The 26,437-nt window shown below is 44.9% G+C and overlaps 1 protein-coding gene across 1 annotated transcript; it reads right to left on the bottom strand.

Annotated features, from left to right (window-relative positions):
- Positions 1–529: 529 nt before the first annotated feature.
- Positions 530–26,234, bottom strand: DECR1 (2,4-dienoyl-CoA reductase 1). The gene is made up of 10 exons (XM_066266508.1): positions 26,079–26,234; positions 14,765–14,967; positions 13,088–13,145; positions 12,878–12,964; positions 11,929–12,076; positions 9,250–9,349; positions 3,246–3,318; positions 1,280–1,426; positions 793–855; positions 530–687 (listed from the first exon to the last, which is right to left on the bottom strand). Exons 1-10 carry the CDS (start codon positions 26,127–26,129, stop codon positions 628–630), a joined length of 990 nt encoding a protein of 329 aa, XP_066122605.1. The 5' UTR covers positions 26,130–26,234; the 3' UTR covers positions 530–627.
- Positions 26,235–26,437: the final 203 nt, after the last annotated feature.

Raw genomic sequence — 26,437 nt, 5'->3', positions numbered from 1 at the left:
TCCTGCACACACAATCACTGGTGGAATGGTATTTATCACAACACATCGTAAATAATTATTTGTTGGTCTGTCAATGCTGTTAGTGAGTTTCTAGAGGGCAAAGGCTGTAGTTAGTCATGTTTTATCCTCAGCACCAAGCAGAATGCTTGGCTACCTGACAGTTGCTAGTAAGATTTGCTTGAATTAGTATTGCGCTGTCCCAAAAAGACAACGCGCAGGCCCCATGGGAAGGAAACAGACAGGAAAGACAGAGTCCTTCTCTGCACCGCAGATCCTCGCTGTCTTCCTCCCTGTCCCCACCCTCAACATTATGTGATATGTAGCTTAAATGCTACTTCCTTCCACCCTGCGTCTGACTGTCCAGGGTCCTGTCCCACGCTCCCGGGCACTCTGACCTCTGTCAGGGCCCTCGAGCACTTTCCTCTTCTTACTTTAAAAATAATGTTGAAGGGAGAGGTCCCGTCTCATGTCCCTTGTAACACACCCTGTCACCTGACATTGGCCTGGCACACAGCACATGCTCAGTGAGTGTTTGTTAATTAGCAATTTATTAGACTTCAAAGTACTCAGAAGATTATAGGCAGTTTGTATCATTTCCGTGGTAAGCAGAATGAAGGCCACAGCATCTTAGGAGCCCTTTGTCTTCCTGATGAGTCCTTCTATGGTGTCCCACTGCTCCTTGGTGACCTGACACAGGAAGAGAGAGAGGCCCATTGAATGTGGTTCCTGCATGTTCTGAGAGCTTTGTATCCTAGCTGCTAATGCTATATTATATTCACAAAATGGCATTACCTTCCCAAGGCTGTTGAATTCTCCTGAAATAAATGCTTCCTCTCCACCGTCAAATCTAATGACCTAAAAATAAAAACAAAAACTCTGAAACTAACTCCTTTTTAAAGTTTCTAAACCATGAGCCACTTTCCCGTACTTGGCACCTTCCATCAAACCCCAAATTTTAGAGACAGAACTGATGATTAAACCTAAACTGATTTATTTTGTTTAGAATCTTCTTTCCATCATCTCCACAATTTCAAATTCTACTCACTCTTAGAGATCCCCTCAGAACCATGTCTACCAGAGGAATTTTCATTGAATAAAATTAATTTATTGGTGAATCAATTCTATAGGCTAAACAATGATTATTATTTTGATATTATTTGAAATACTATTTGAAATGTTTTAAATATATTTACATGCAACATTGTCACAACTGGTTCTGTAATAGGCCATCCCTCCCTCAAAACCCACCTCCCTAAAGTGAAGAGGAAACAATGCTTACAGCCCCACTAATCCAGGAAGCATAATCGCTGACCAGGAAAGCAGCCAGATTGGCCAGCTCCTCCACAGTCCCCAGCCGGCCACAGGGGATCCTGTTGATCATTTCTTTCTCAAATTCTCCAGTTGGGTCTAGGCGGCTAAAGGCACCCTTAGATATTAAGAAAATAATTAGATTGTATTTCTTTTAATGCAACTCATTTCTGATTTAAGAAACAAATTTGCATAACATGGAATGTTCCTATGGCAGTGTGTTCGTACCTTAGGCCTTGCAAGCAACAAAGAATTTTGCCAGATTTTTCTTTAGAAGAATTTTTTTAACTTTAGCTCAAAACAGGTCATTTTATCTAATATTGACCTAAAAACAGCACTGGAAAGTGTAACCATTTAAATCTTATTTCTGCATCTGTAAAATCAGGATACCTAGCTCAGCTGCCTCACACAACAGCCAGAAGCATCAGATTAGAAAAACTATGGTTGTGCTCTGACATGCACAAGCTCTGGCGTGGGGGCTGGGGGCCACTGTCAAGGCAAACAGAGGTGATGACTCAAGTAGAAATGTGTAAGAGGAAAGTGCTTTTCTTCTCCTTTCTCCTCAAATAAGAGGCACGGAGGAAAACAAGTGTGTAGGGGTACTGATTCAGGTAGATCCACACAGAGAAAAACTGTAACTAAATTTGCAAATAATTCCTGCCTCCTGTGATGGTAAGGAGCAGACCAGGGTGTGGACGTGACCTGAGGGACAAGAGGCTTGGACTTTGCTGCACTGGAGACTGGAGGTGACAGCTGTCCTTGATGACACAAGTGATCCCTGAGCCACCAGCAGTCCCCGAGCAGGTGAGAAACACCAGGGACAAAGGGGGTGGCGGTGCCCATCCTGGTTCCATCAGTGCTGTAGGCATTTCTGCATTTTGGTTTTCTTCACTCTCGGTGACACTGCATGTTTGTCATTCATCCTCCACTACACACAATGTGACAAGGTTTCACCTCTGCACACAATCGGCCCTCAATAATCCTTCCTAGATTAAGTACTAGGAAGATGCTTCTGTGACTAGAGCTCATTTCCGAGCATGCTTAGCACAGTGCACCCTGATCGTGTATGTGTGGAGTTATTTCCCATCACCTTCATTAGACTGTTTATTGTCGCAGGGCCCAATGAGCTAGTCAGTGATGTTTCACTCACCAGGGTGGTTTTCCTTTACGTTTCCACTTTTTAAACGGCTGAGTAAACTAATCCAGCTGTCTCTGTGTTAACATTTAATACCCAGACCACCTACCACCCAAATGCTCCTTAGCATTATCTTCCGTGTTTACACACCTGGGACAAGTTACTAAACTTCACCTTGGCCTTTAAACTACATTCCAACTGGGACTATAAACCTCTGTTTTACATAGAAACAAAAGGTGTGAGAGAGACATCACTGGGTGGCGGGATAGAGCAGTGCACCGTCCGGGACCCGTCCGTGAGGACCTGCTGCGCATGCGTCTGCAGCGTGAGTGCCGCAGGAGAGGGCCACCAAAGGTCTAATCAGACGGCAGTCACGTGACATGCACAGGGAACAGGCACAGACAACGGTCACAAAATGCTACCTAAAGCAAGACCAGGCCTCCTCTTAAAACTAAAAATAAACACTTTCACTATTTAAAAAAAGCATGTCAAAGTGAGATTCTTTAAAACATGGTAAAAGCTAAGTATAAGACAGAAATAGATCTTCAAAGCAAGACAAAATGGCAAAAGTAATGGCATAAAAGATTCTGGAAGATTAAGACACTGAAACCGATGTGATGAAGTGGTCACACATGGCCAGACCCCTCCTCTCATTTCTCAGACTGGATAATGCAAAGCCCCTCTACCACCATGCACCACACCCAGGCCTCCCCGGAAGTCCTTCACACACAGGCAGAATACATCTGTCCACGTGTCCTTCCTTCACGGCTCACAAGGTGACAGCAAGCAAACCGAGACTCACTTTGGTTTTTATAGGCCCGGGCTGAATCACGTTGAATCGCATTCCATATCGACCCCACTCAGCTGCAAGGGACCTAAAAATGAAAATAAACAACACAAAATTTAGACTGTATGTTACAAGGATAACACCTATGCCTGGTACACGGCAGAGACTCCAGCCCCAGGTACTGTCATCCACCCCATGTTGCAGAGCAGGCACGGAGCACACAGGTCAGTCACGGGTCACTGAGGCCAGTGCTCAGGCTCAGGGCTCACTCCAGGTCGCACCCTTGGTCACAGCTGCACTGTCACGTACATGTTGTGTCTGTAAACACTCTGCTATTCACATGTCAGAACCGAGTCTAGTGTGGAACCCACATCTCTAGAGCAGGTACAACACCTGGTGGAAAACCCTGAGGGAAGCAAAGCCCCTTGTGCTCGGGAGTCAGTCCTGCATTTATAGGCTCAGGGTAATTGGTGCAGCGCATGACATCAGCAACCTCACAAACGCTTTGATGAAGTAAGGGATGGAAGACAAAGATGTAAAATGCTGACCATGGACACGGTGAGCTCAACTGTGCTTTCATACCATTGCTGAGCTGCATTCAAAAGGAAATAGTAGCCCTGGCCAGTTGGCTCAGTGGCAGATCATTGACCCATATGGATGTCCTAGGTTCAATTTCCAGTCAGGGCACATGGGAGAGGTGACCATCTGCTTCCCTTCCCCCCATTTTCTTTCTCTCTCTCTCTTCCCCTCCTGCAGCCATGGATCAATTGGTTGGAGCATGTTGGCCCAGGCACCGAGGATGGCTCCATGGAGCCTCTTTCTCAAGCACTAAAAGTAGCTCAGTTGCGAGCATGGTCGCAGATGGGTAGAGCATCAGCCCCAGACAGGGATTGTTGGGTGGATCCCAGTCAGGGTGCATGCAGGAGTCTGTCTCTGTATCTCCCCTCCTGTCACTTCAAAAAATAAAAAATAAAAGGAAACAGGAACCTAACCAGGTGTTGCTGAGAGCCCTGAAGTAAACACAGCAGCAAAAGCAAACACAGAGCCTGGAACAACCTGTATGAAAAGCCTGCTGTGCAGACACATCTGACTTTGTTACCTATGCTTATATGAGGACTTCATATTCACGTGTATACATTTAACCTAGCTCAGAAATGACTTGGGTAACTTATAAGAATACCTACAGCACAAACAAGGAAGAGAAGATCATTTGAAAGAAAAAGAACGAAGCACAGGGATCTGAAAGAACCTGACCTGAGTGTTGTGAGAGCCCACAGAATTACACCAGGGAGTCACGCACTTCCACATGCACTCCTTCCACAGTGTCGCATGGAAAGGTGAGCCCTGTCAGTCACGTGATGAAAGTGCCCATAAGAAAAAAGCAAGCCAATTTCTCAGGAAGAACACATGGTTTCTGATAAATGATCAGAAAAGCATTTCTCCCAGAAGATGTATACAAGGAAAACTGCAATAAAATACTGTCCTTAAGACAATGTCCTTTTGCAATAGATACAAGGGGATATGTTTTATGAAATTGTACCATACCCACTCATGTCCTGACAGCATCCCTTCAACGCCAGTTCTAGGGGGAGGGGTGTGTGCACCAAGCAGTCTGTCATCTGACTTAATCCTCAGGGCATTCAGAGCAATGAGTGTCCTGCATGTTGTCTGGACAAATTATAAATAAAAGTGGCTTCTCTGCACACTCCTCTGACAGAGTTCACGGCCTCAGCTACTGCTGCGAACAGCCGGGGACGCAGTACCTTCACTCAACGGAATTCCTGGGAGGAACGAGTCCATGGCATCCTGTGAAATGCCGAGTGACCAGGAACGAGACTGCTCAGAGGTGCGCCAGGAAAATCCGCTGAGTGCTGGCTCTCTGCAAAGAGCTGCACCTGAGAACAGTTGTGACACAAGGAGGAGCCACCACAGCTGCTTGCTCTGCTCGTCAGGGTGCCAGTAAGCACAGCACGCTTAGCATATGTTAACATCACTGCCGTTCAACATACAGATTCTCACTGCACTCACCACATGCCAGCCCTCAGAGGAGGTCAACCTCTTTTGTCAGATTGCATACCCTCCTTCTCAGTTGTATGATGACTCAGTTGCTGTCCTGGGAACTGAGTACCGTGCATCATGACTATTTCAAGGAAGAAAGTGCCTAAGTCTACTGAGAGAGACTGGAAGGCTTCCCTGAGGAGGTGACACTTCAACAGACACTTGAAGAGGATCAGAAGTTTGGGTGGGGCGAGAGCGAAGGACAGGGTGAGAGGAGACAGAGGGTAAAATGGAGAAGAGGAAAGCGGGCATCAGGCCATAGGAGTAAAGGACAAAGGGGCAGGTAGCATGCAGGCCTGGGGGCCGACCAGCCTCAGCCAGGATGACCGTGTACTACACACAGGAAGAGAGGGCTGCCAGGATGCAGCTGCAGAGAGAGGCACACATCTCCTGAGCACCCACTCTGGGAAATCACTATGCAGTGATAAAAAATTGAAACCCTGGAAAAGACTGAAAGGTCAAACAAAACAAGTATTAATATTACACAAGCAGTGCCGAATTAGTCAAGGTCCAATCACTTACTTCCAATACCATCTGACCTAGATTCCATTTCTTTTTGTCTGAAACAAGTGTGTATGATTTAAATGTTAAAAGTATGTGAGACTGCAGGAAAAGCAGCATGCAGTCTGCAAGCACTGGCTCGCTGTGTCCCTGTCCTGCCACCATGAGTGTGTGTAGGTGAATGGCTACACATGACTGTGGGAAGGTCTATGCTCTAATGGCACCTGCAAAGCTGTCCCCAGAGCCCACTCTGTACCCTGCCAGACTGGTCCATGGCTTGCATCTTGGAATCGACAATACTGGACGGCCTTTATTTCTTAGGGTGTGAGTCTTCCCACTAGATGGGAACAAGGTTTTCAGGATGCACTAAGCAGAGAACAATCAATTCTGTTCCAGAGAGATGAGAGAAGACACCCAGAGGGGTGACATGCTGCAGGGTCACAGCAGGCTCCAGCAGGGCAGAGCAGGCACAGAGAGATGACAGCGGGGTCACCCTTATGGAGGCGTGGAGCAGGTGAAGGGGATGAGAGCCAAGATGACTGTGATGTGAGGACGCGGGTCAGGTGAGGCGGTGGTGCCTCTGCCTCCGTCACCTTACTCCCTCAGTGTCCGGCACACTGCCTGTACTGTGACCACTTACCAGGTAACTCAACGAGTGAACTGGGCTGGGAATGCCATACTGAGTTTTGGCTTTCATTCCAAAGAGTAACGGAAAAATGAGGTATGGCTTTAGCAAGGGAGTACCATAAACAGATACATGTTTTTAGAAAAATAATTCTGATGGGAAAACATTAATTAAACAGAATAAGGAAGGAGATGGTCGCAGAGAAACGTATTACATAGGGTGACAGTCAGTCAGACAAGCACCGGCGAGATCCAGCATCATGGCAGACAGTGGGAAAGGCTGGAGGAGAAGACTGAAGCGGCCACAGGACCTGGCACAGGGTCACTGGTCTCTGTTGCCCATTAATTTCACAAAGAATGATGGAAGGGTGTCTCAGGGGCAGGGAAGTACCAGTAAAGGTCCAAGGAGAACAAAAGGCCACAGTCCTGTGCTAATACAGCAGCCGCCACAGACAAGACTTCGTCATTTTAAATTTAAGGTAATTAAAGTTAAATAAAGTTCACTTTCTCAGTACAGAAGCATCGTTCACTGTGGTCCTGGGCAGTGCAGACATATGGAGAAAGTCCCACTGGGCGGTGCTGCTGTGGACAGAGGACTCATCAGGAGAGGGGCCGTCTGTCTCCTGGTGAATCCAAGCTTAACTTCTGTTTCACTTTTCTCCAGATAGAAACCACAGAAGGAAGAACCAACCATGCCACCACAGGTCAGTATTTACCGTGAGCAACAGAGCAGTGCGGGTGTGCTCGCCTGTTCAGGTCAGTGTTTACTGTGAGCGATGGAGCAGTGCGGGTGTGCTCGCCTGTTCAGGTCAGTGTTTACTGTGAGCGATGGAGCAGTGCGGGTGTGCTCGCCTGTTCAGGTCAGTATTTACCGTGAGAAACAGAGCAGTGCGGGTGTGCTCGCCTGTTCAGGTCAGTGTTTACTGTGAGCGATGGAGCAGTGCGGGTGTGCTCGCCTGTTCAGGTCAGTGTTTACTGTGAGCGATGGAGCAGTGCAGGTGTGCTCGCCTGTTCAGGTCAGTGTTTACTGTGAGCGATGGAGCAGTGCGGGTGTGCTCGCCTGTTCAGGTCAGTGTTTACTGTGAGCGGCGGGAGCAGTGCGGGTGTGCTCGCCTGTTCAGGTCAGTGTTTACTGTGAGCGGCGGGAGCAGTGCGGGTGTGCTCGCCTGTTCAGGTCAGTGTTTACTGTGAGCGGCGGGAGCAGTGCGGGTGTGCTCGCCTGTTCAGGTCAGTGTTTACTGTGAGCGGCGGGAGCAGTGCGGGTGTGCTCGCCTGTTCAGGTCAGTGTTTACTGTGAGCGGCGGGAGCAGTGCGGGTGTGCTCGCCTGTTCAGGTCAGTGTTTACTGTGAGCGGCGGGAGCAGTGCGGGTGTGCTCGCCTGTTCAGGTCAGTGTTTACTGTGAGCGGCGGGAGCAGTGCGGTGTGCTCGCCTGTTCAGGTCAGTGTTTACTGTGAGCGGCGGGAGCAGTGCGGTGTGCTCGCCTGTTCAGGTCAGTGTTTACTGTGAGCGGCGGGAGCAGTGCGGGTGTGCTCGCCTGTTCAGGTCAGTGTTTACTGTGAGCGGCGGGAGCAGTGCAGGTGTGCTCGCCTGTTCAGGTCAGTGTTTACTGTGAGCGGCGGGAGCAGTGCGGGTGTGCTCGCCTGTTCAGGTCAGTGTTTACTGTGAGCGATGGAGCAGTGCGGGTGTGCTCGCCTGTTCAGGTCAGTGTTTACTGTGAGCGGCGGGAGCAGTGCGGGTGTGCTCGCCTGTTCAGGTCAGTGTTTACTGTGAGCGGCGGGAGCAGTGCGGGTGTGCTCGCCTGTTCAGGTCAGTGTTTACTGTGAGCGATGGAGCAGTGCGGGTGTGCTCGCCTGTTCAGGTCAGTGTTTACTGTGAGCGATGGAGCAGTGCGGGTGTGCTCGCCTGTTCAGGTCAGTGTTTACTGTGAGCGATGGAGCAGTGCGGGTGTGCTCGCCTGTTCAGGTCAGTGTTTACTGTGAGCGATGGAGCAGTGCGGGTGTGCTCGCCTGTTCAGGTCAGTGTTTACTGTGAGCGGCGGGAGCAGTGCGGGTGTGCTCGCCTGTTCAGGTCAGTGTTTACTGTGAGCGGCGGGAGCAGTGCGGGTGTGCTCGCCTGTTCAGGTCAGTGTTTACTGTGAGCGGCGGGAGCAGTGCGGGTGTGCTCGCCTGTTCAGGTCAGTGTTTACTGTGAGCGGCGGGAGCAGTGCGGGTGTGCTCGCCTGTTCAGGTCAGTGTTTACTGTGAGCGGCGGGAGCAGTGCGGGTGTGCTCGCCTGTTCAGGTCAGTGTTTACTGTGAGCGGCGGGAGCAGTGCGGGTGTGCTCGCCTGTTCAGGTCAGTGTTTACTGTGAGCGGCGGGAGCAGTGCGGGTGTGCTCGCCTGTTCAGGTCAGTGTTTACTGTGAGCGACAGAGCAGTGCGGGTGTGCTCGCCTGTTCAGGTCAGTATTTACCATGACGGGAGCAGTGCGGGTGTGCTCGCTTGTTCAGGTCAGTATTTACCATGACGGGAGCAGTGCGGGTGTGCTTGCCTGTTCAGGTCAGTATTTACCATGACGGGAGCAGTGCGGGTGTGCTTGCCTGTTCAGGTCAGTGTTTACTGTGAGCGATGGAGCAGTGCGGGTGTGCTCGCCTGTTCAGGTCAGTGTTTACTGTGAGCGATGGAGCAGTGCGGGTGTGCTTGCCTGTTCAGGTCAGTGTTTACTGTGAGCGATGGAGCAGTGCGGGTGTGCTTGCCTGTTCAGGTCAGTGTTTACTGTGAGCGATGGAGCAGTACGGTATACTCACTTGTTCAGGTCAGTATTTACCATGACGACGGGAGCAGTGTGAATGTACTTACTTGTTCAAGGCTTCCACTCCAGATTTCGCAGAAGCACTGGGCACCACAAAGCCCGACCCCGTCTCAGCATAGATGGTAGTGACAGCGAGAAACGCTGCTCCTGAAATTTTAAAAGGACACAGAATGAACAATGCTGCTAATTCTGACATGCTCTTAGCAATGTCTTCTCAGATATGTCTCCTTGGGCAATGGCAATAAAAGGAAAAATAAACAAGTGGGATGACATTAAACTGAAACGCTTCTGCACAGCAAAAGAAACCAGCAGCAAAACAAAAAAAGACCTTACTGAATGAGAGAAGATATTCACAAATGACATATCCAATAAGGGGTTAATATCCAAAATATATAATGAAATCATACAATTCAGTAACAAAAAGTAAATCTGATCAAAAAATGGGCAGAGGGCATGAATAGACATTTTTCCAAAGAGGACATACAGATGGCCAATAGACATAAAAAGATGCTCAACCGCCTGACCTGTGGTGGCGCAGTGGATCAAGCGTCGACCTGGAATGCTGAGGTCCCCAATTCAAAACCCTGGGCTTGTCTGGTCAAGGCACATATGGGAGTTGATGCTTCCTGCTCCTCCCACCCCTTCTCTCTCTCTCTCTCTCTCTCTCTCTGTCTGTCTCTCTTCTCTAAAATGAATAAATAAATTTTTTAAATAATTAGAAAAAAAAAGATGCTCAACTGTCACTAATCATCAGAGAGGTGCAAATCAAGACCACAATGAGATACCACCTCATACCTTTCAGAATGGCTATCATCAATAAAACAACAAACAAGCACTAGTCAGGATGTAGAGAGAAGGGAACCCTTGTACACTGTTAAAGGAATGCAGACTTATGCAGCCACTGTGGTAAGCAGTATAGAGTTATCTCAAAAAATTTAAAATGGAACTGCCTTATGACCCAGCAATTCAGGTCATAGCATTGATAACTGACAGGAATCTTGGAAGACTAAAAACTAGCTTCCCTCCTTTGAAAAGTTTTAGCAAATACATTTTTAATGAAGCCCACAGAATTTTAATCCAATGTGAGGAACAAAAATAGATTCCAGTCTGTGTTAAAATGAAAAGACAATGATGAGAGAAGCAGGGAGAGTCAGAGGGAAAGCAGGGTCACAGGGGCTGGCTGGGAAGAGTAAGAGAGACTGAGAGACATGAAACTCAGAGATGAGAGATGGAGAGAGAACGGAGGACAAGGGACAAGCTGGGGGGGGGAGAGAGAGAGAGAGAGAGAGAGAGAGAGAGAGAGAGATGAGTAAGATGTGAAGAGAATCAGAAGGAAGGAGAAGAGACACAGAGACCAAGGTCCTGAAGCAGAAAGTGGAGAGAGGGGTCAGTCCATGCTTCTATCTCCCTTCCCTGTAACCCATCCCTTTTGAAAAATCAAAATCAAAAACAAATCACTCAAATTCCGACTGAGATCACATTCCCTTTGTGCATTGGGAATCTTGATGAAAGCCAGGACAAAAGGCAGGAACTCTCAGCACACATGGGAAGCTGGACCAGCCAGCGCCCTCTGTCTGCCCCAATACCTTCCCACTGTGAGCTGAGAACTACCTGGGATGCTAAGGAAGGAAGCTGGCCAGCCCCGGGTGTCCTTGAGCCCTGAGGGATGTCCTTCAAAGAACACAGGACCTTTCCCCTTGGAGCTTCTCAGAATAGTCACACCTCTCTGAGAAAATCCCCTCTTCCTTCAACATCCCCCCCCCCACTGCTCAGGGACAATGTCCGGTCCTCCTGCATCACCAGGGCTGGCCCACGAGCATCAGCATGTGTTAGATGAACACACACACTGAGACAGAGGCGGATTTTAACGACGGGCACACCGGGTGCGTGTCCTGGGCCCAAACTCCTGAAGGGCCCTGCAAAACCCCAACTTGACACTTTTTTCTAATGTAAGGGACCCAATATTTTCCTCTGCGCCCCGGGCGTCAACCGATCTTAATCTGCCTCTGGTTCAAGACACATGTGTACACCTGTGCTACACTTTGTACACATGGATTTTCATCCAGAAGTTTGTTCACAAGGCTAACTCAAATGTCCTCCCTGTCACTCCCTGAAACCGAGTGCCCCTCCAGTGTCCTCACCCTCCCCGTGGTGATCCTCACCCAGATGACTAATCACGTAAAACCCCCTGATCTGGCCAGTAAGGCCTCCTCTAAACACCCTGATTTATCCCTCATGCCATCCATCCATGTGCCAGAAGACACCAGCCGTCCCTGAATGGTCCCCTCATCTTTGCCACCCCCAGTGTCGTCATAACCTTCCCAACCAGCCACATCCCTCATGAGATACCTTCAAGAGATCCTAAGGAAATAACACCATTTCTTTCAGAATCAACACCAAATTTCCCCTGAGAATGATTCTAATTATACCCAACCTGTCTCCCATCCCATTTCCCATTGCTCTCCCTCCTGCCTCCAACTACATCTAAAAATTCGGCTCAACCTGACCTTTATCCCAGGGAGAGGGGGTCTCTCCTACCCTGGAATGCCAATGCTCTTGAAACACAGTGATCACCGCTCATGACTGCACGTGAGAATGACCGAAGGACCCTTCCTCTCCATTACATTATGACTGTCCAGTGCAGGCACTGCCCCAGTCCGGGCCCCCGACGGCACACAGCACCTGCACAAGAGACCCAGTGAATAGGGAAGAACACACAATCATACCTTTCTGTTCTTTAATTAGTTGCTTCCCAATTTCCAGGGTCACAAAGGCTGTGCCATTCAGAACTATGTCGGTGATGGTCTTCCATGCATTAGGGGACAGTCTTTCGGTGGGAGAGATAAAATTACCTGCTGCGTTGTTTATAATGATCTAGTAAAAGAAGACGGCGAATTAGAGGAACTTTAAAATGAGGAACATTCTCCCTCAAGAGTTTCAATTTCTGAAACTTACTGACATAATAAAACTAGTCTGCTATGAAACATCATGAGGTCTGAGCCTATGAAAATCTCCTGTTATTTTACCAAATTTCAGAATCCTAATTCTTTACTATAAATCAGGGTAGAGTCTATTACTGAGAACATGAATACAAATGAAGCACCCACCCTGTGACTGCATTTTATTTCAAGGAATCTCAATTGAAATGCCTTTAATTTAAGTGCAATTTTGGTGTAGCTCCTGGCTGATGACCCTGTTTTGTCACTATCAATAAAGACTTCACTTAGTCCTTCAGCGGACTCAGTATTATCACTGTCTGGATATATCTTTAACATAAACATGAGCTCTCTGAGACTACTGGAGGAAATGGCTTCCTCCCAATATGGGACCCTAACACAGTAACACAGGTCTCACAGGGAGAAACCTGGACATTCTCCTAGGCTCCTTGTCTGTATTCCTCTCCACTGAGAGGGACGGTCAAGGAGACACAAAGAGCATGGATCCTATAAGCTAGACACTGTGTTCTTCGTAGTTCACAATCTTATCAAACAAAGTGAAATCCAGCTTGTGCTTCATGACTGTAAATGCATTTTTAAAGTATTCCTGAAGGGCCATGGTGTCGCTGTCTGTTCTAATCTGGCCCCTGCTTCTTGAAGGGACAGACAAGTGCTCCAACAGGATTGTGGTGACCCTGGTGGGCAACTCCAACACCGAGGCCTCACCCCCAGGACTCACGTCAGGGTGTCCTGCCACTTTGATCAGCTCCGACACCGCACTTTGTACCATGCCAGGATCCCGCACGTCACAGGGAACTGCATGAACCTGCGAAGTCATGAAGATAAAGGAATCCTACATTTTTCAGACTTCCTAATGCAAAACGTTGAGTGGACTACTTAAGCATGTTATAATTTTTAAATTGGAATTAAGTAACTCTTTTTAATGTACCTTGTTTCCAGTTTGAGAAGAAATTTGTTCTGCAGTGGCTTTTAAAACATCAATCTTTCTAGAAATAAACACATGGTATTTTGCATGAGTTCTAAAATTATGTCATATATGTTTTCTTTCATAGATTAAAAAACAAAGAGAATCTACAGTTTTTTGAGAAAATACAATAGCTAAAAAATCAGTTTGATTTTTAGTTGCATCAATTTTCTAGAAGTTTGATTCAAGCCCTGGCCAGACAGCTCAGTTGGTTAGAGCATCATCCTGATATGCAAAGGTTGCAGGTTCGAGACCCAATCAGGGCACATACAAGAATCAACCAATGTTCCATAAATAAGTGGAATAACAAATCAATGTTTCTCTCTCCCCTTTCCTCTCTTTCTAAAATCAGTCAATATATTTTTTCAAAAGTTCAAACAATTATGATACTAATGTATTGAATTATTTACATTTAAACCAGTTATTTTATATCTACTCATGGATTTTTTTTTAATTACAATCACTTATATCTGTTCCCAAGTCTGCTTTAGAAAGAAAGCATATTCATGGTATAATGTAAGCTTATATTATACCATATAAAATATATGCTGTGCATAAAATCTGATAGTAGATTTTTAAACCATTTATAAATAAAATGCATTGCATGCATTCAGAACCTCATACTTTTGAAAGAAACATAAAAATAAACCATGAGTATAAATTATGTAGTGCTACAAAAATATTTTAACTCTTAAAAATATTACAGCATAACAAATGTTATTTTTTGTTATTATGCTGTAACATCTGAAGGAAATTCCCTTGTAAACTATTTAGTGACTGTCAATCAGATGACTATTTCCCTACTTCAAGTGTTTACACCATGCAAAACAGAAGGGGTTGACTTTTGACCAGTCTTAAGTTCTTACAGTCAGCCTCAGTAATAAATTCCTTCCACGTGGTCTCACCTTCCTACACTTATCACAACAATAGACGTTTGAAGTATCTTCCCATCTCATGGAAAATTGAAGGATTACGTCCATCATTCTCCTACACAGCTATCTACTGAAGCAGTCATTATAACTACTTCCACTGAGAAGAAATCAATGCAATATGTTTTTTAAATTATTCATTTATTTTTTAAGTGAGAGGAAGGGAGATAGAGAGACAGACTTCTGTAATCTCCGTGACTGGAATCTACACAGCAACCCATTTGGGACTGATGCTTGAATCAACTGAGCTGTCCTCAGTGCCTGGGGCCGACACTTGGACCAACTGAGCCACTGGCTGCGGGAGGAGAAAAGGGAAAGAAGGGGGAGGGGGGGGGGAGAAGCAGATGGTCATTTCTCATGTGTGCCCTGACAGGGAATTGAACCCAGGATATCTGCATGTGGGGCCGACGCTCTATCCACTAAGCCAACCAGCCAGGGCCAATGCAGTACTTTTTAACTTCATTTCTAGGTACAGAAAAAAGTCTATCCCTGCAGTTTGGAAATGTACTCATCAACCGTTCCATAATCAATCATTATTTCTATCATCACAAGTTGTAACAGGTTTTTCTAAGGAGATTCACTTAAATAAGCTAATGGATATTTCATAGGAGATTAAGATGCAAACCAAACCACTCTGGCAAAATGTTTTCAACCTTGAGGCACAGAATGGTTGTCTAAAAGGCTCTCTCTGGATACGTGTTGACTGACTCACCGGCTGGCTATCACGCACTGTGCACCGAGGCTGGACAGAAGACTGGTCATTCCTCTGCCAAGGCCAGTGCCTCCCCCAGTAATGAAAGCCACTTTCCCCTGAAAACTGTTAGGTGGCAGCATCGCTTTTTGAAGGGGTGGAAAGAATTTAGACTGAAAAGCGTCACTGCTTTGATACAATGTTTTCGTTCCATAACTGAAAAACTAGAAGAGAAAAAAATGAATTGAAATTAGCACATATATATTTCCACGAGATGAGTTTGAAAAAAATTGCATAATCCAAGAATATGCAATTTCTTGGATTAACACAGACTCACTATAAGCATGTTGGCATTGTGATTAATCAGTGATTACTCTTTTCTATCGGAATGTTAAGTGACACAGGGAAATGGTTAAAATCATGGCCTCTGGATAGAGACTATATAGCACAGAATTTTCTCCCCAATTGCACAACCTTCAGCAAGCTGTTTAACTTCTTTCTGCCTCAGCTTCTTCTACAAATGGGGATAATAGAACCTTCCTGACAGGACACTGTGAGGATTTTGTAAGCTGATGTGAGTAAAATACCTGTAACACTGTTTATCACATACTGAGCACTCTATAAATGCTAGCATTATTATTTGCAGATGTTTTACTTAAATTTAACTTTAAAAAACTAATATAAAGCATATTTGTCTTTTAACAAAAAACATTTTGGATTAAAATCACATACCACCTTTGAATCTTATATTTTACAGCTTGCACTCTCATATTACTTGTGAAAACCACTGCCATTTTCTCACATTTAATTATAAAAGCAAGCTTTAAGTGTTGAGCATAATAACAAAAAATAAACAGCCAACACTCATTAAGTGCTTACAATGTGTCAGGATTAGATGTCAAACTAATTCTCCCCACCCCACAAAATAGGTGTAATTGTGACTCTGTTGTACAGAAAGGGCCCTGAAGATTAAACCTATTGCCCCGGTTGCAGAACTAAGATTCCAACAACATGGACTGTGTATAGCACCTTGATACCTACCACTTCTCTCCCCTCACTGAGCTCCTACTGAACTCAATAATCCCACCAAAGGCATGGGATATTCTGGTAGTACTCCAGCCCTCTGGGAACTACCAGTGTCGCGTGGAAGAAACCTACTCAACATACAAACTTATGTCAAGAGGAAGAGGGGCAGATTTGCCAAGGGAGGCAAAGAAGACCTCCTGAATCTCCTTCTCCCTTAGCTTTTATTGATCAGAAGCAGAACAGAGGTAACAGGATTACAAGGGAGGGAGGCCAGGTGATAAGGGGAAAGAATGACTAGTGACCATTTTGCTGACATGGACAAAGGGCTAATTTGGGTCAGTACATTTTTTTTCTTTTGCTAATTAACAAGCACAAAGGAAGGGGCAATCTAGAACCTCAAGGCTAACTTTCTAAAGCTCATTCGTATGTATTCCTTTGTGTCTGCACAAAGGTCACTCACTCACACAGCTTCTCGGTGTTTGGATCCAAGACACATTCCCTCAGGGCTTTTAACTCAAGTTCACCTTTCTGAGTCAGAGGGTTCAAGGTTAGATGGGTGATTCCCTACATGTTCCCCACTGGGTCATGGGTACAAGTTTTAAACTCCAGAGTCTATCTTTCCTGCTAGATTCCCCCGCAAGCCAAGTGGGCCCCATGGTTAATCAGGACATCTAGAAATTTACGAAAATAATTAGAAATGTGGTCAGTAGTTTCGAATAAGGCTGGTCATCGACAGGAAACTGCACAAGAAAATGCTTATGATATAATAATAAGTAAAGGAAGAAATACCCAGTATGTTCCTAACTATATATAAAAATACATACATGCTTAGAAAAAAGACCAGAAGGAAACACCAGGAAGCAGTTATTCAGTACCACATGCCAAGGTCTACTAGACTTTCAATATGTTATCTCATGACAATGCTAGAAGGTAAATTCTGTCAACATGCCCATTTTATAGATGAAAATATTGAAGCACAGAAAGGTCAAGTCAATAATTACAAGAAAGAACTGACTCAAATCCAAGATGTTGGGCGGATAAAATGCATTATGCTCACTTTGTTAAAGATGGCGCTGCCCAAGTGGAGGCCGTTGCCCAGGTGATATTAATGTGTGTCTCTGTGGGCAGGCAGAATCCTTGTAGCCTGGGGCTTGGTTTTGGGATTAAGCCTTTCCCACCCGTTTTAATGTGGGGTGGTACAATCCTATCATGCCTCAGAAAGTGACTTTGTATTAGAGACTTCCCTATTTTGTATATTGGATTAAAGGTTTGGATTTCTACACTATAAAATAGGGGCAGAACGGGAGCTTGCTCTCTTGGTTCCTGAGATTATCATTAGAGGAGAGAGCAGAGAGAAGAGAGCAGAAAGAGGCCATGTGGCCAGGAGAAGCAGCCAAGATGGCGGAGTATTGAGTGAAAGGCCAGTTTGTGCAGTTTGACACTGGAGAAGGAAGGAGATGGGGAACAGAGGTGAATAAGTCTGGTGAGCTAGAAACCTTTGATTCTAGAAAACTCGGATAAGTCAGTAGCTTTATGAGCACTGAATGTGAGTGGGTTTTGGAGCCCAGTGTGTGTTTTTACTTGCCCTCCGGGTGCAAGCTAGCATTAAAGATGACAGCCCATCAGTTTTTGGTTTTGGCTCCGTTGTTTCTTTACCGACTGTCCGAATCCAATGCGAACCTGCATGGGCCGGGCTGCTGTGATGATAGTGGCAGCCGCGGCCAATGGCTTTACACAAGATGTGTGTGATTTGCGAGACTTCCGTTACTTCACCCACTGGTCATCTCTAGGTGAGGAGGTTATGGATGATTATTTGCTCTTTTTGGGTAGTTGGTTGGATTTTAGTATCTTCAAAATATATTCCATAAATATAATTCGATTTTTTAAATCAAAAAGAAAATGTTATTGTAAGGCCAGTAGCCATGGCCACCATCACAGCCACCTGGTCCATGCAGGTTCGCATTTTATTCGAACAGACGGTAATGAAACAATGGAGCCAAGAACTGGCTATTACATTTAATCCTAGCTTGCAAATGGTGGTTGGGCGAGAAATACACATAGTGGGAAAACACTTCCCTTTTCACTCAGGGCTCCCAAAGCCACTGATTCATCCGAGTATTTCTAGAATCAAAGGTTTCTACCTCACCAGCCTTATTCACCTCTGTTCCCCATCTCCTTCTCTCTGCACACACTCGGCACAAACTGGCTTCTTCTTCAGCACTCTGCCATCTTGGCTGCCTCTCCTCTGTAATGCTAATTTCAAGAACCAAGAGAGAGAGCCCCTGGTCTCCCTTATTTTATAGTGTAGAAATTAAAGTCTTTAAGCCAGTATATAAATAAGGAAGTCTCTGATACAAAGCCACTTATCTGAGGCATAAATGAGATTCCTCATAAGAGTGCACACCCCACATCATGCAACAGTCAAGGATGTGGGGAAAAGCTTAGTGTTGAGAAGATCTTAGTATTAATAGGGTGAGAAAGGCTTACTCTTCAAACTAAGCCTTCAGCTATAAGGACCCTGCCTGCTTACAGCTGTCCCCTACACCCAATGCAAACTATAAGCAAGCAAACATATACATCATATTTGCAAACTTATTTGACCCACAGATATTGAAAAACAAAATCCAAGGAGTATAAAATAATTTGGTGAGGATACATTTGCAAATCTGGTTATGCCCCACACTGGCCATTTCATTTCCTTTGGCCTCATGTTGACAAAGCACTTTCTTTTGTATCCTTTTGCCAAAGCATGAAGTCCACGCAGGCCACAGTAATCTTTCTCCATTTAAGCAGCAGCTTTACCTTAGACTGCCACTGCCTCTGAGCAATTTCATCAGGATGATGAACTGGGAAGATTCTGAGAGTAGGCTGGTGAGTTGGTCATTATCAAGTAATAATGAAAAAGTGTACTCTCATTTTCTACAGGCTCTACAATGAATTTTTAATTATTTAATATTGATTTGCATGGCAAATTTGATGTGGTGTTTTATAAAAGATGAATTAAGCAAGATATTTGCATACAAACTTTTTTTTTATTTAAAACATTTTCCAATCTCCTAACAGGCAGATGAATGGCTATAAAAGTAAAAAAAAAAAATCACATTTGATATTAACAATTCTCAACAAGTGTCTATCCTATAACAGATGTCAACCCAGCACCATTTCACCCACTGTATCTGAACTGATCTGGTCAATACTAATCATGGCCCCCCTTCACCATGATGAAAAGAAATTGACATGCTATTTTAATTCACATTACCTTCTGATAACTCATAGCATGTATGCTGTTGAATATTCAACTTGAGCCATCTGTTTGCCTATAAGCTAGCTGATTTCAACATTCAGACCCACAGAGAGGACAAACCTCAAAGGATCTTACTGTATTCAACCTCCTATTTCTACAAAAGATCCTGAATACACTGAAATGGTATTTTGGCCATTTCATTCGAGTCATAAAAAGTGGATAGGATATAGTCTTTTATAGGTTTTTCAAATTTCATTTTGTAGTTTTTCTGGATATGTTGTTTTTGAGAATATAAATGACACCTATATGATCAAGATTGATTCTTCTGGAAATCTTTAAATCTCTAAAATTCTCCAAATGAGTCTTTTTATATGGGCAATACAACTTTATTTTTTTAAAGTAAGAAAGTTCTAAGATCTTCCAGAAAAACAAAATTAGCCATCATTTGCCTCCCCATCCACACTCCCCACTTGCCTACATTGTATAAACTGTGTCCTCCTCCTTCATGTGTCCTTATATTCCATCATCTAGGAAAGTGATCCTACCACTCAGCCTCAAAATGCAATTCTGAGTGTCTTGAATTTCTCTTCCCTAGTGGATGAGCACTGAGATCGATGAAACTGGTTCCTAAAATACTTAAGTATCTTGGCTTACCTAAAATGACTAGAATAAACATCTAAAATAGAGATAGATTGGTGAGCAAAGGCCAAATGCCTTTGCCTAGGCCTGCCTAGTGTTTTGAAAAATGTGAGCCAACATTTTGACCTTGGGAGAATTCAGAAAACAATCAGAAGCTCCACCAACACTTTGGTCCGTCTTCCTACCTGGCTGAGATCAGGCACCCTTAAGATGAGGCCTGGGCTCTGTCCAGCCCAGTCACACCTTGTCACTGGATGGGCTATCAATACAGGACCTTCAGGGATCCAAGACGTGTGAGTGTGTGACTCTTATCTAAAACCCAAGAAACCAATGCAAAAAAGAAGGGGGGAAAAGTGTGGTATATTTTTATACCATAAATAAGTTTCATATAAAACAATTATCTGTAAACATCACTGTTTAATGTGCTTGGTGCATTATTCTAGAAATCCTTTCAAATCTGCAGAAAACACATAATAATAGACCGTCATAGGGAAGTTGTGGGTCTAACTAAATCCATATTTAAATAATGCTGAGCTTGGCTATTTCCCCATCATTGTCATGTTGCTGTTGGCTAGGCCTCTACATTAAAATCTCATCCCTCAGAAACATTAATGTCCTCCAGTCAAAATATAAAAATTAAGCTCATTAACATAGCATTTGAGCTGCTGGACAACATGGCGTCGGCTACCCTTTTCAGACCCCCTTCCCCCAGCTCCCCAGGGTAAGGGAGTAGTCTGCGCTCACCAACTGCTCAGCATCCCTGACACTCACTGAGCACTTTCACCTTCTGGCCTTCGCCTCTGCTTTCTCTTCAGCCTCAACCACCTACTTTCTTTCTCAATCTGGCAGAATAAGACTTCAAAACCAAGCAAAAGTGTCAAAAACTCTGTTGACACTTTAAAACTGGTGCCTCTTTAAAAATGGGCTGAGTGACTCCCTGCAACAGGGTGACAGGCTTCCACACTCAACTGTGACACCAGGAAGGCAGAATTGTCTCATTCCCCTCTGGGAATGGGGTTTCTGACACCAGAGCCTTCAGCACATGCTTATGTGACTGGCTGTAACTCTGATGATCAGGCTTCCAGTGTCATAACTCAGGAGAGCAAGCAAGTGGAGTCACATATAGGCATGAGATACAAATCCAGCTCTTTTAAATTTTCCCTTATTTATTAATTTTAGAGAGAGAGGAAGGGAGTGAGAGAGAGACAGGAACATAGATCTGTTCCTGTATGTGACCCTGGGCAGGGATTGAACCAGCAACCTCTGCAGTTCGGGACAATGCTCTAACCAACCCAGGTATCCAGCCAGGGCCAAATCCAGCTCTTTGCCACTTGTTTTAACAAGTTAAAATAGATATTTTCAATTCCAATAACTTCAAATATTGGCATCTTTAAATTAGTTTACATCTAGGTAAAGAAAATCCAAGTTTATTGATATGAGTATTAAGAAGCCACTTGCAAGTAGAAAAACTGGGCAAAGAGCTTTAAAAGGTAGTCCCCACAAAGAAAATACATACAAATATATTTACAGCTCAAAAATCACATTTAAACAAAGGAGAAGGATATCTTAATAAGAAACAGCTTATTAAAGTCATTTTTACAATCTGTTGATATGAATTAGGGCAATGTCTTTGGAGGCCAGTTAGGCAACATTTATGAAAATGTTAACTATAGGCCCTGGCAGGTTGGCTCTGTAGTAGAGCATTGGCCCAGCATGTGGATGTCCCAGGTCTGATTCCCAGTCAGAGCACACAGAAGTGACCATCAACTTCTTCACCCTTTTTCCTACCCTCCTTTTCTCTCTCTCCCCAACTCCTACAGCCATGGCTCAAATAGTCTGAGCAAGTTGGTCCTGGTGCTGAGGCTGGCTCCATGGCCTCGCCTCAACATGCACATCTGGTTATGCTCCACACGTGCTAAAAGCAGCGGCTCTAGACAGGCAGAGCATCACCTGGTAGGGGGTTTGCCAGGTGGATCCTGTCAGGGTGCATATGGGAGTCTGTCTCTCTGCCTCCCTGCCTCTCACTTAATAATAATATATATTTTTTAATGTTAACTATAAATATCATTTGAGCCAGTGATTCCATGTTTGGGAATTTTTCCAACAGATATATATTCACTTATTTGGGGTGGGGTGGGGGAGAAGCTATGTTCAAAGACATCCATTAAGATGTAAATAAAACTTAAAGAGCAATTTCATTTATAACCACTTTAAAAAGAATAAAATACTAATAAATTTAGTAAAAGCAATGCAAAAGTTATAAAGACACTCTGTGTTCTTGGATTGGAAACTCAATTTGGTTAAGATGGCAAAACTCCCCAAGTGATCTACAGATTCCATTTCTATCAAAGTCCCAGTGTGCTTTTTGCAAGAGTTGACACACTTATTTTAAAATTCATTTTCAATTATTATTTTTTTAGGGACTCGAAATAGACCAACATACTCTAGCAAACACTATTTGTAACAGAAAAGACTAGGGAGAAAAATCTGCATTTCCATAGGAGATATAATCAGTTAATCAGGGCCCATCCATATAACAAAATACTGTGCAGCTATTAAAAGCAGGATCTCACATGCTTAATAATGCTTAATATGTATATACATTGCTACATCTACAGTCATTAGGGCAGAGAACCAGTTGTTAAATTATTTGAATCCCACCACTGGAACCATTCCAGCCACTAATGCCAACAATTTTTAAATGTCACAAAAATAAGAGACCAAACTAATACCCCATGGCTTGCCATAGGCCATGTGAACCTCCTGCCCTGTGCCTGTGAGGATTGCCGGAGCTCCTCCATGGGGCTCCTTAACTCAGGGATCTGCACAGATGCCTTAAGCTTCTGTAGAACACAGAGACTTTGTTGCCACAGCAACGTGAAGGTCCAGCTGAGCAAATATAAAAGGAAGTTATCTGGACTCCAGGCTCCAGTAGCCAGGCTAAATGATGCAGCTATTCCCAACAGCAAGGTAGAAATTACATCTTTGAGTAATGACACATCTTATAGTCATGAACATGAGGCCTTGGGAAAGTAGTAGCTATGTGCTATAGGGTGTGCTTCCTGTTTCTTGTTAGTTATCTATCTGCACTTAGACGTGGACCGAACAGATACTTCACCAATGTACTTCCCTGTACAATAGGGAGATGAAAGCAGATGAATTCACAGGCAGTTTGAAATATTCAACTGGGGTCTTCATGCCTGCTGGCCTTCTATTCACATCATCTCTTATTTATTCCCTATTACATTAGCCAAAACTAACACGACTCTTTTGTATTAGTCATATTAGTTAGAAACAGAAACCCTGCTCTTGAGTAGGGTTTATTTTGATTTGGAAATGGGCTTATAAAAGCAGCAGTGAACAAACTAGATGAAAATCCTTGCCTCTAGGTCTATATTCTGGAATTTCTGTTTGGGTAAAGAAAGATTCCTTATGCTTTCCAGATGAAAAACACAAACAAGGAGGAAAAATCCAGTCAGCCTTACACTTGTCCCTGACAATATTCAGTGTCAGAAGACAATGAACCATTGTTTAGTTCTAAGAAAAAACAAATGTGATACATCCAAGTCAAATTATGCCTACACACCAGCCCTTTTACCAGCACAGCAGATGTTTGGAATGATGGTCACCAAACGATAACCATAGTTAGTTCTGGGTGACCAGTGTAAGGTCATGTGTTACTTTGTTGTTGTTTTTTATTTTATTTTATTTTTTTTAATTATAGATCAGCTTTTAGAATTCTTTTTTTTTTAATTTTTTTAATTCATTTTTAGAGAGGAGAGAGAGAGGGAGAGAGAAAGACAGAGAGGGAGAGAGAGGAGAGAGAGACAGAGAGAGCGAAGGAGGGAGGAGCTGGAAGCATCAACTCCCATATGTGCCTTGACCAGGCAAGACCAGGGTTTCAAACCGGTGACCTCAGCATTTCCAGGTCAACGCTTTATCCACTGCGCCACCACAGGTCAGGCTGTTGTTGTTTTTTAAATGTATTTAAATGTATTACCTGAATTTATATTGGCCAGGTATTTTTATAAAAGCAACAGTTATTACTGTTAATAAAAACAAAAGAAAAAGCTTGGCTGTGTGTGTTACAGATCATCAAAGAATAAATCTGCAAAAGAATAGCAAATTAAAAGAAAGTCTCATGGCCCTGGCCATTTTGCTCAGTGGATAGAGTGTTGGCCCAGCATGTGAAATCCTAGGTTTGATCCCCGGTCAGGGCCCACATGAGAAGCAACTATCTAATTCTCTTTCTCTCCAGCTCTCCCCCTTCTCTCTCTCTCCCTTTCTTGCAGCCAGTGGCTCAGTTGGTTTGAGCGTGGTTCCAGGTGCTGAGGATAGCTGGGACGTGGGCCTTAGGCTCTGAGGATAGCTCCATTAATTCCAGCATTGTCCCCAGATTGGGGTTGCCGGGTAGATCCTGGTCAGGGTGCATGTGGGAGTCTATGTCTCTATCCCCACTCCTCTCACTTATAAAAAAAGTCTCATAAAGTAAACTTAACCTTACTACATGAGATGGATTGTTATTTTTCTTAGACTTATTTTGTTCTTAATGCTGTTGATTTTAAGGTCCATTTATTGGTTACCATCCATAGCTTTAAAAAAGTACATAGGACTCAATGACAGTAGACATCTTTTTCAACCAAGGAATGCCAAAGAATGCCCAACACTCAGTTGGCACTTAATTGGCATTTCCTGATGAACAACTAGAAAAGCGAATGTTTCCCTCAATACAACTGAGGACAGGGTTTTAATTTAATTTTTGAAATCTTTGTTCCCGGGTCCAGGTACAGAGCCAGTTATTGAATAAACATTTGTTTTGTAGCTAATCACACAACTTAACATAGCACTTCTTAAACAGGATGTGTAGAAGAAACATTTCTCTTGGTTCTTGGTAACAAAAATACTCAAATAAGGGTGTTTTTTTTTCCTTCTTTTAACTGTATCAAGTTGTATTTGCACTCAAAATCAGGTTTCCGTTTCACAAACATGTAGGCAGACTTGTCTCCTCCCAGGAATTCAAAAGAAGGGACTCACACCCCCGCTCCCCCCACAGCAGGGTCTCTGCCTCCAAACCCCATCCTCAAAATAAAATGTTTCTTTTTTTTTTTTTTTTTTTTTTAATTTGGAAACGGGGAGGCAGTCAGACAGACTCCCTCACACCCACCAGGGGGCGATGCTCTGCCCATCTGGGGCGTCGCTCTGCTGCAATCAGAGCCATTCTAGCGCCTGAGGCAGAGGCCACAGCACCATCCTCAGCGCCCGGGCCAACTTTGCTCCAATGGAGCCTTGGCTGCTGGAGGGGAAGAGAGAGACAGAGAGGGAGGAGAGGTGGAGGGGTGGAGAAGCAGATGGGTGCCTCTCCTGTGTGCCCTGGCCGGGAATCGAACCTGGGATTCCCGCATGCCAGGCCAACACTCTACCACTGAGCCAACCAGCCAGGGCCTCAAAATGTTTCTTAAGCAAAAGAATTTTAAATTGCAATTAATTTCTAAACGAGTTATTTTTTCTTCCTCTCAACCTATCGTGTCCAGTGGTCTCAGAGGAGCTGGGATGCAGTCTGTGTGACCTTATCACCACAAGCCTAATGATCTGTGTTATAAAAGAAAACGGAGCTTTTTCTACCCCAGGATGTTTGTAGGATTGAAATGAGAAATACCCGTGAGAAGGAATCAGAAACCCAGAAACCCGGAGCTTTGCCGACGACATGTAACCTAAATCCTCACAGGCAGAGGATACAATATCAGCAAAACTACAGCCTTGAACAAATATGACTTTTTAAAAGAAAGTTCTGCTGCATGGGAGACTCGTCAGACCATTTCCTCGTGTTCCACCGTATCTGGAATTTGTCTGTGCTCTCAGGAAAGAACACTAGGGCGCCCATTCCATGAAACTGTCAAAGGCGTAGTCACAGTGGACAGGTTATTTTTCTTGTACCTGGCTACGGAAACTGTGCTTAGTTGAGTCTAAAAGGCTCTTTTAATTTTGTCGGGGGAGGGGCTACCTTGGACACTGGCTTCCTTTCACTTTTTGCCCTTCGCTCAGCCAATGGCAGGCCTCGCGGGCACGCTGTCCGGGGCACAGGTGGGCGCCGCCAAGCACCACCTCCAGGTGGGGCGTTCCTACAGCGGGGTGCTATCTCTTTTCTTTTGTGAATGTGTCTGTATAAATGTTTACTCGCACAGACAGCACGTGAACGAGTGTTCCTCATTAGAAAGGGCTGCAAATTCGGCCAGCGGGCCCGAGCCAGTCCCCCGCCCGACCCCGGCCGCGAGCACACGGTGCCCTTTCACCCAGTCCGCTCACAGCAGGGAACGTGACGGCTCTGAGAACCGCGGCTTGCCCTCCCACGCAGCGCGCGTCAGGGACCCCCCACCCTCTCCTGCGCCCCGGAGGCGGGCATTAGCCGCCCCTCCAGCGCCGTCTTACCCGCCGAGGACTGCGTCCCCAAGCAAAGGAAACGCAGCCCAGCAGGGTCATGGCGGACACAGCACGGGTCAGGAAACTCGGGGGCCCAAGAGCTGGGGAAGTGACGTGACGTAGCTCGAAGAGTGGCTGGGCCCAGGGGGCGGAGTCGGGACCAGTCTAATGCAAAGAGGGCAGAGCCAGAACTAATCTGACGCTAGGGGCCAGGCGGGAAACAACAGCGGAGTCATGCGGGAACTAAGGGGCTGAGTCAGGCGGGTCTGAGACCAGGGGGCGGAGTCAGGGCGTGTCCAATATTAGGGGGTGGAATCGGGCGGAGTTGGGGCGTGGCCTAGACCAGATATAGGGGTGGGGTTTGGGGG

Source organism: Saccopteryx bilineata, chromosome 3, assembly GCF_036850765.1.
Source record: "Saccopteryx bilineata isolate mSacBil1 chromosome 3, mSacBil1_pri_phased_curated, whole genome shotgun sequence".
Taxonomy (NCBI): Eukaryota; Metazoa; Chordata; class Mammalia; order Chiroptera; family Emballonuridae; genus Saccopteryx; species Saccopteryx bilineata.
Note: the sequence above shows the minus strand (reverse complement) of the source record. Positions and strands in the feature narration are given on the sequence as shown.

Bases quoted from the DNA above. Each gene is read 5' to 3' on its own strand.
- DECR1 (XM_066266508.1), bottom strand. From the start codon at position 26,129: ATGACCCTGCTGGGCTGCGTTTCCTTTGCTTGGGGACGCAGTCCTCGG. The intron at 14,968-26,078 runs GTAAGACGGCGC...TTTCTCTTCTAG, and splicing joins GGGGACGCAGTCCTCGGCGG to TTTTTCAGTTATGGAACGAA. The intron at 13,146-14,764 runs GTGAGTCAGTCA...GTTTATTTCTAG, and splicing joins CAGTGCGTGATAGCCAGCCG to AAAGATTGATGTTTTAAAAG.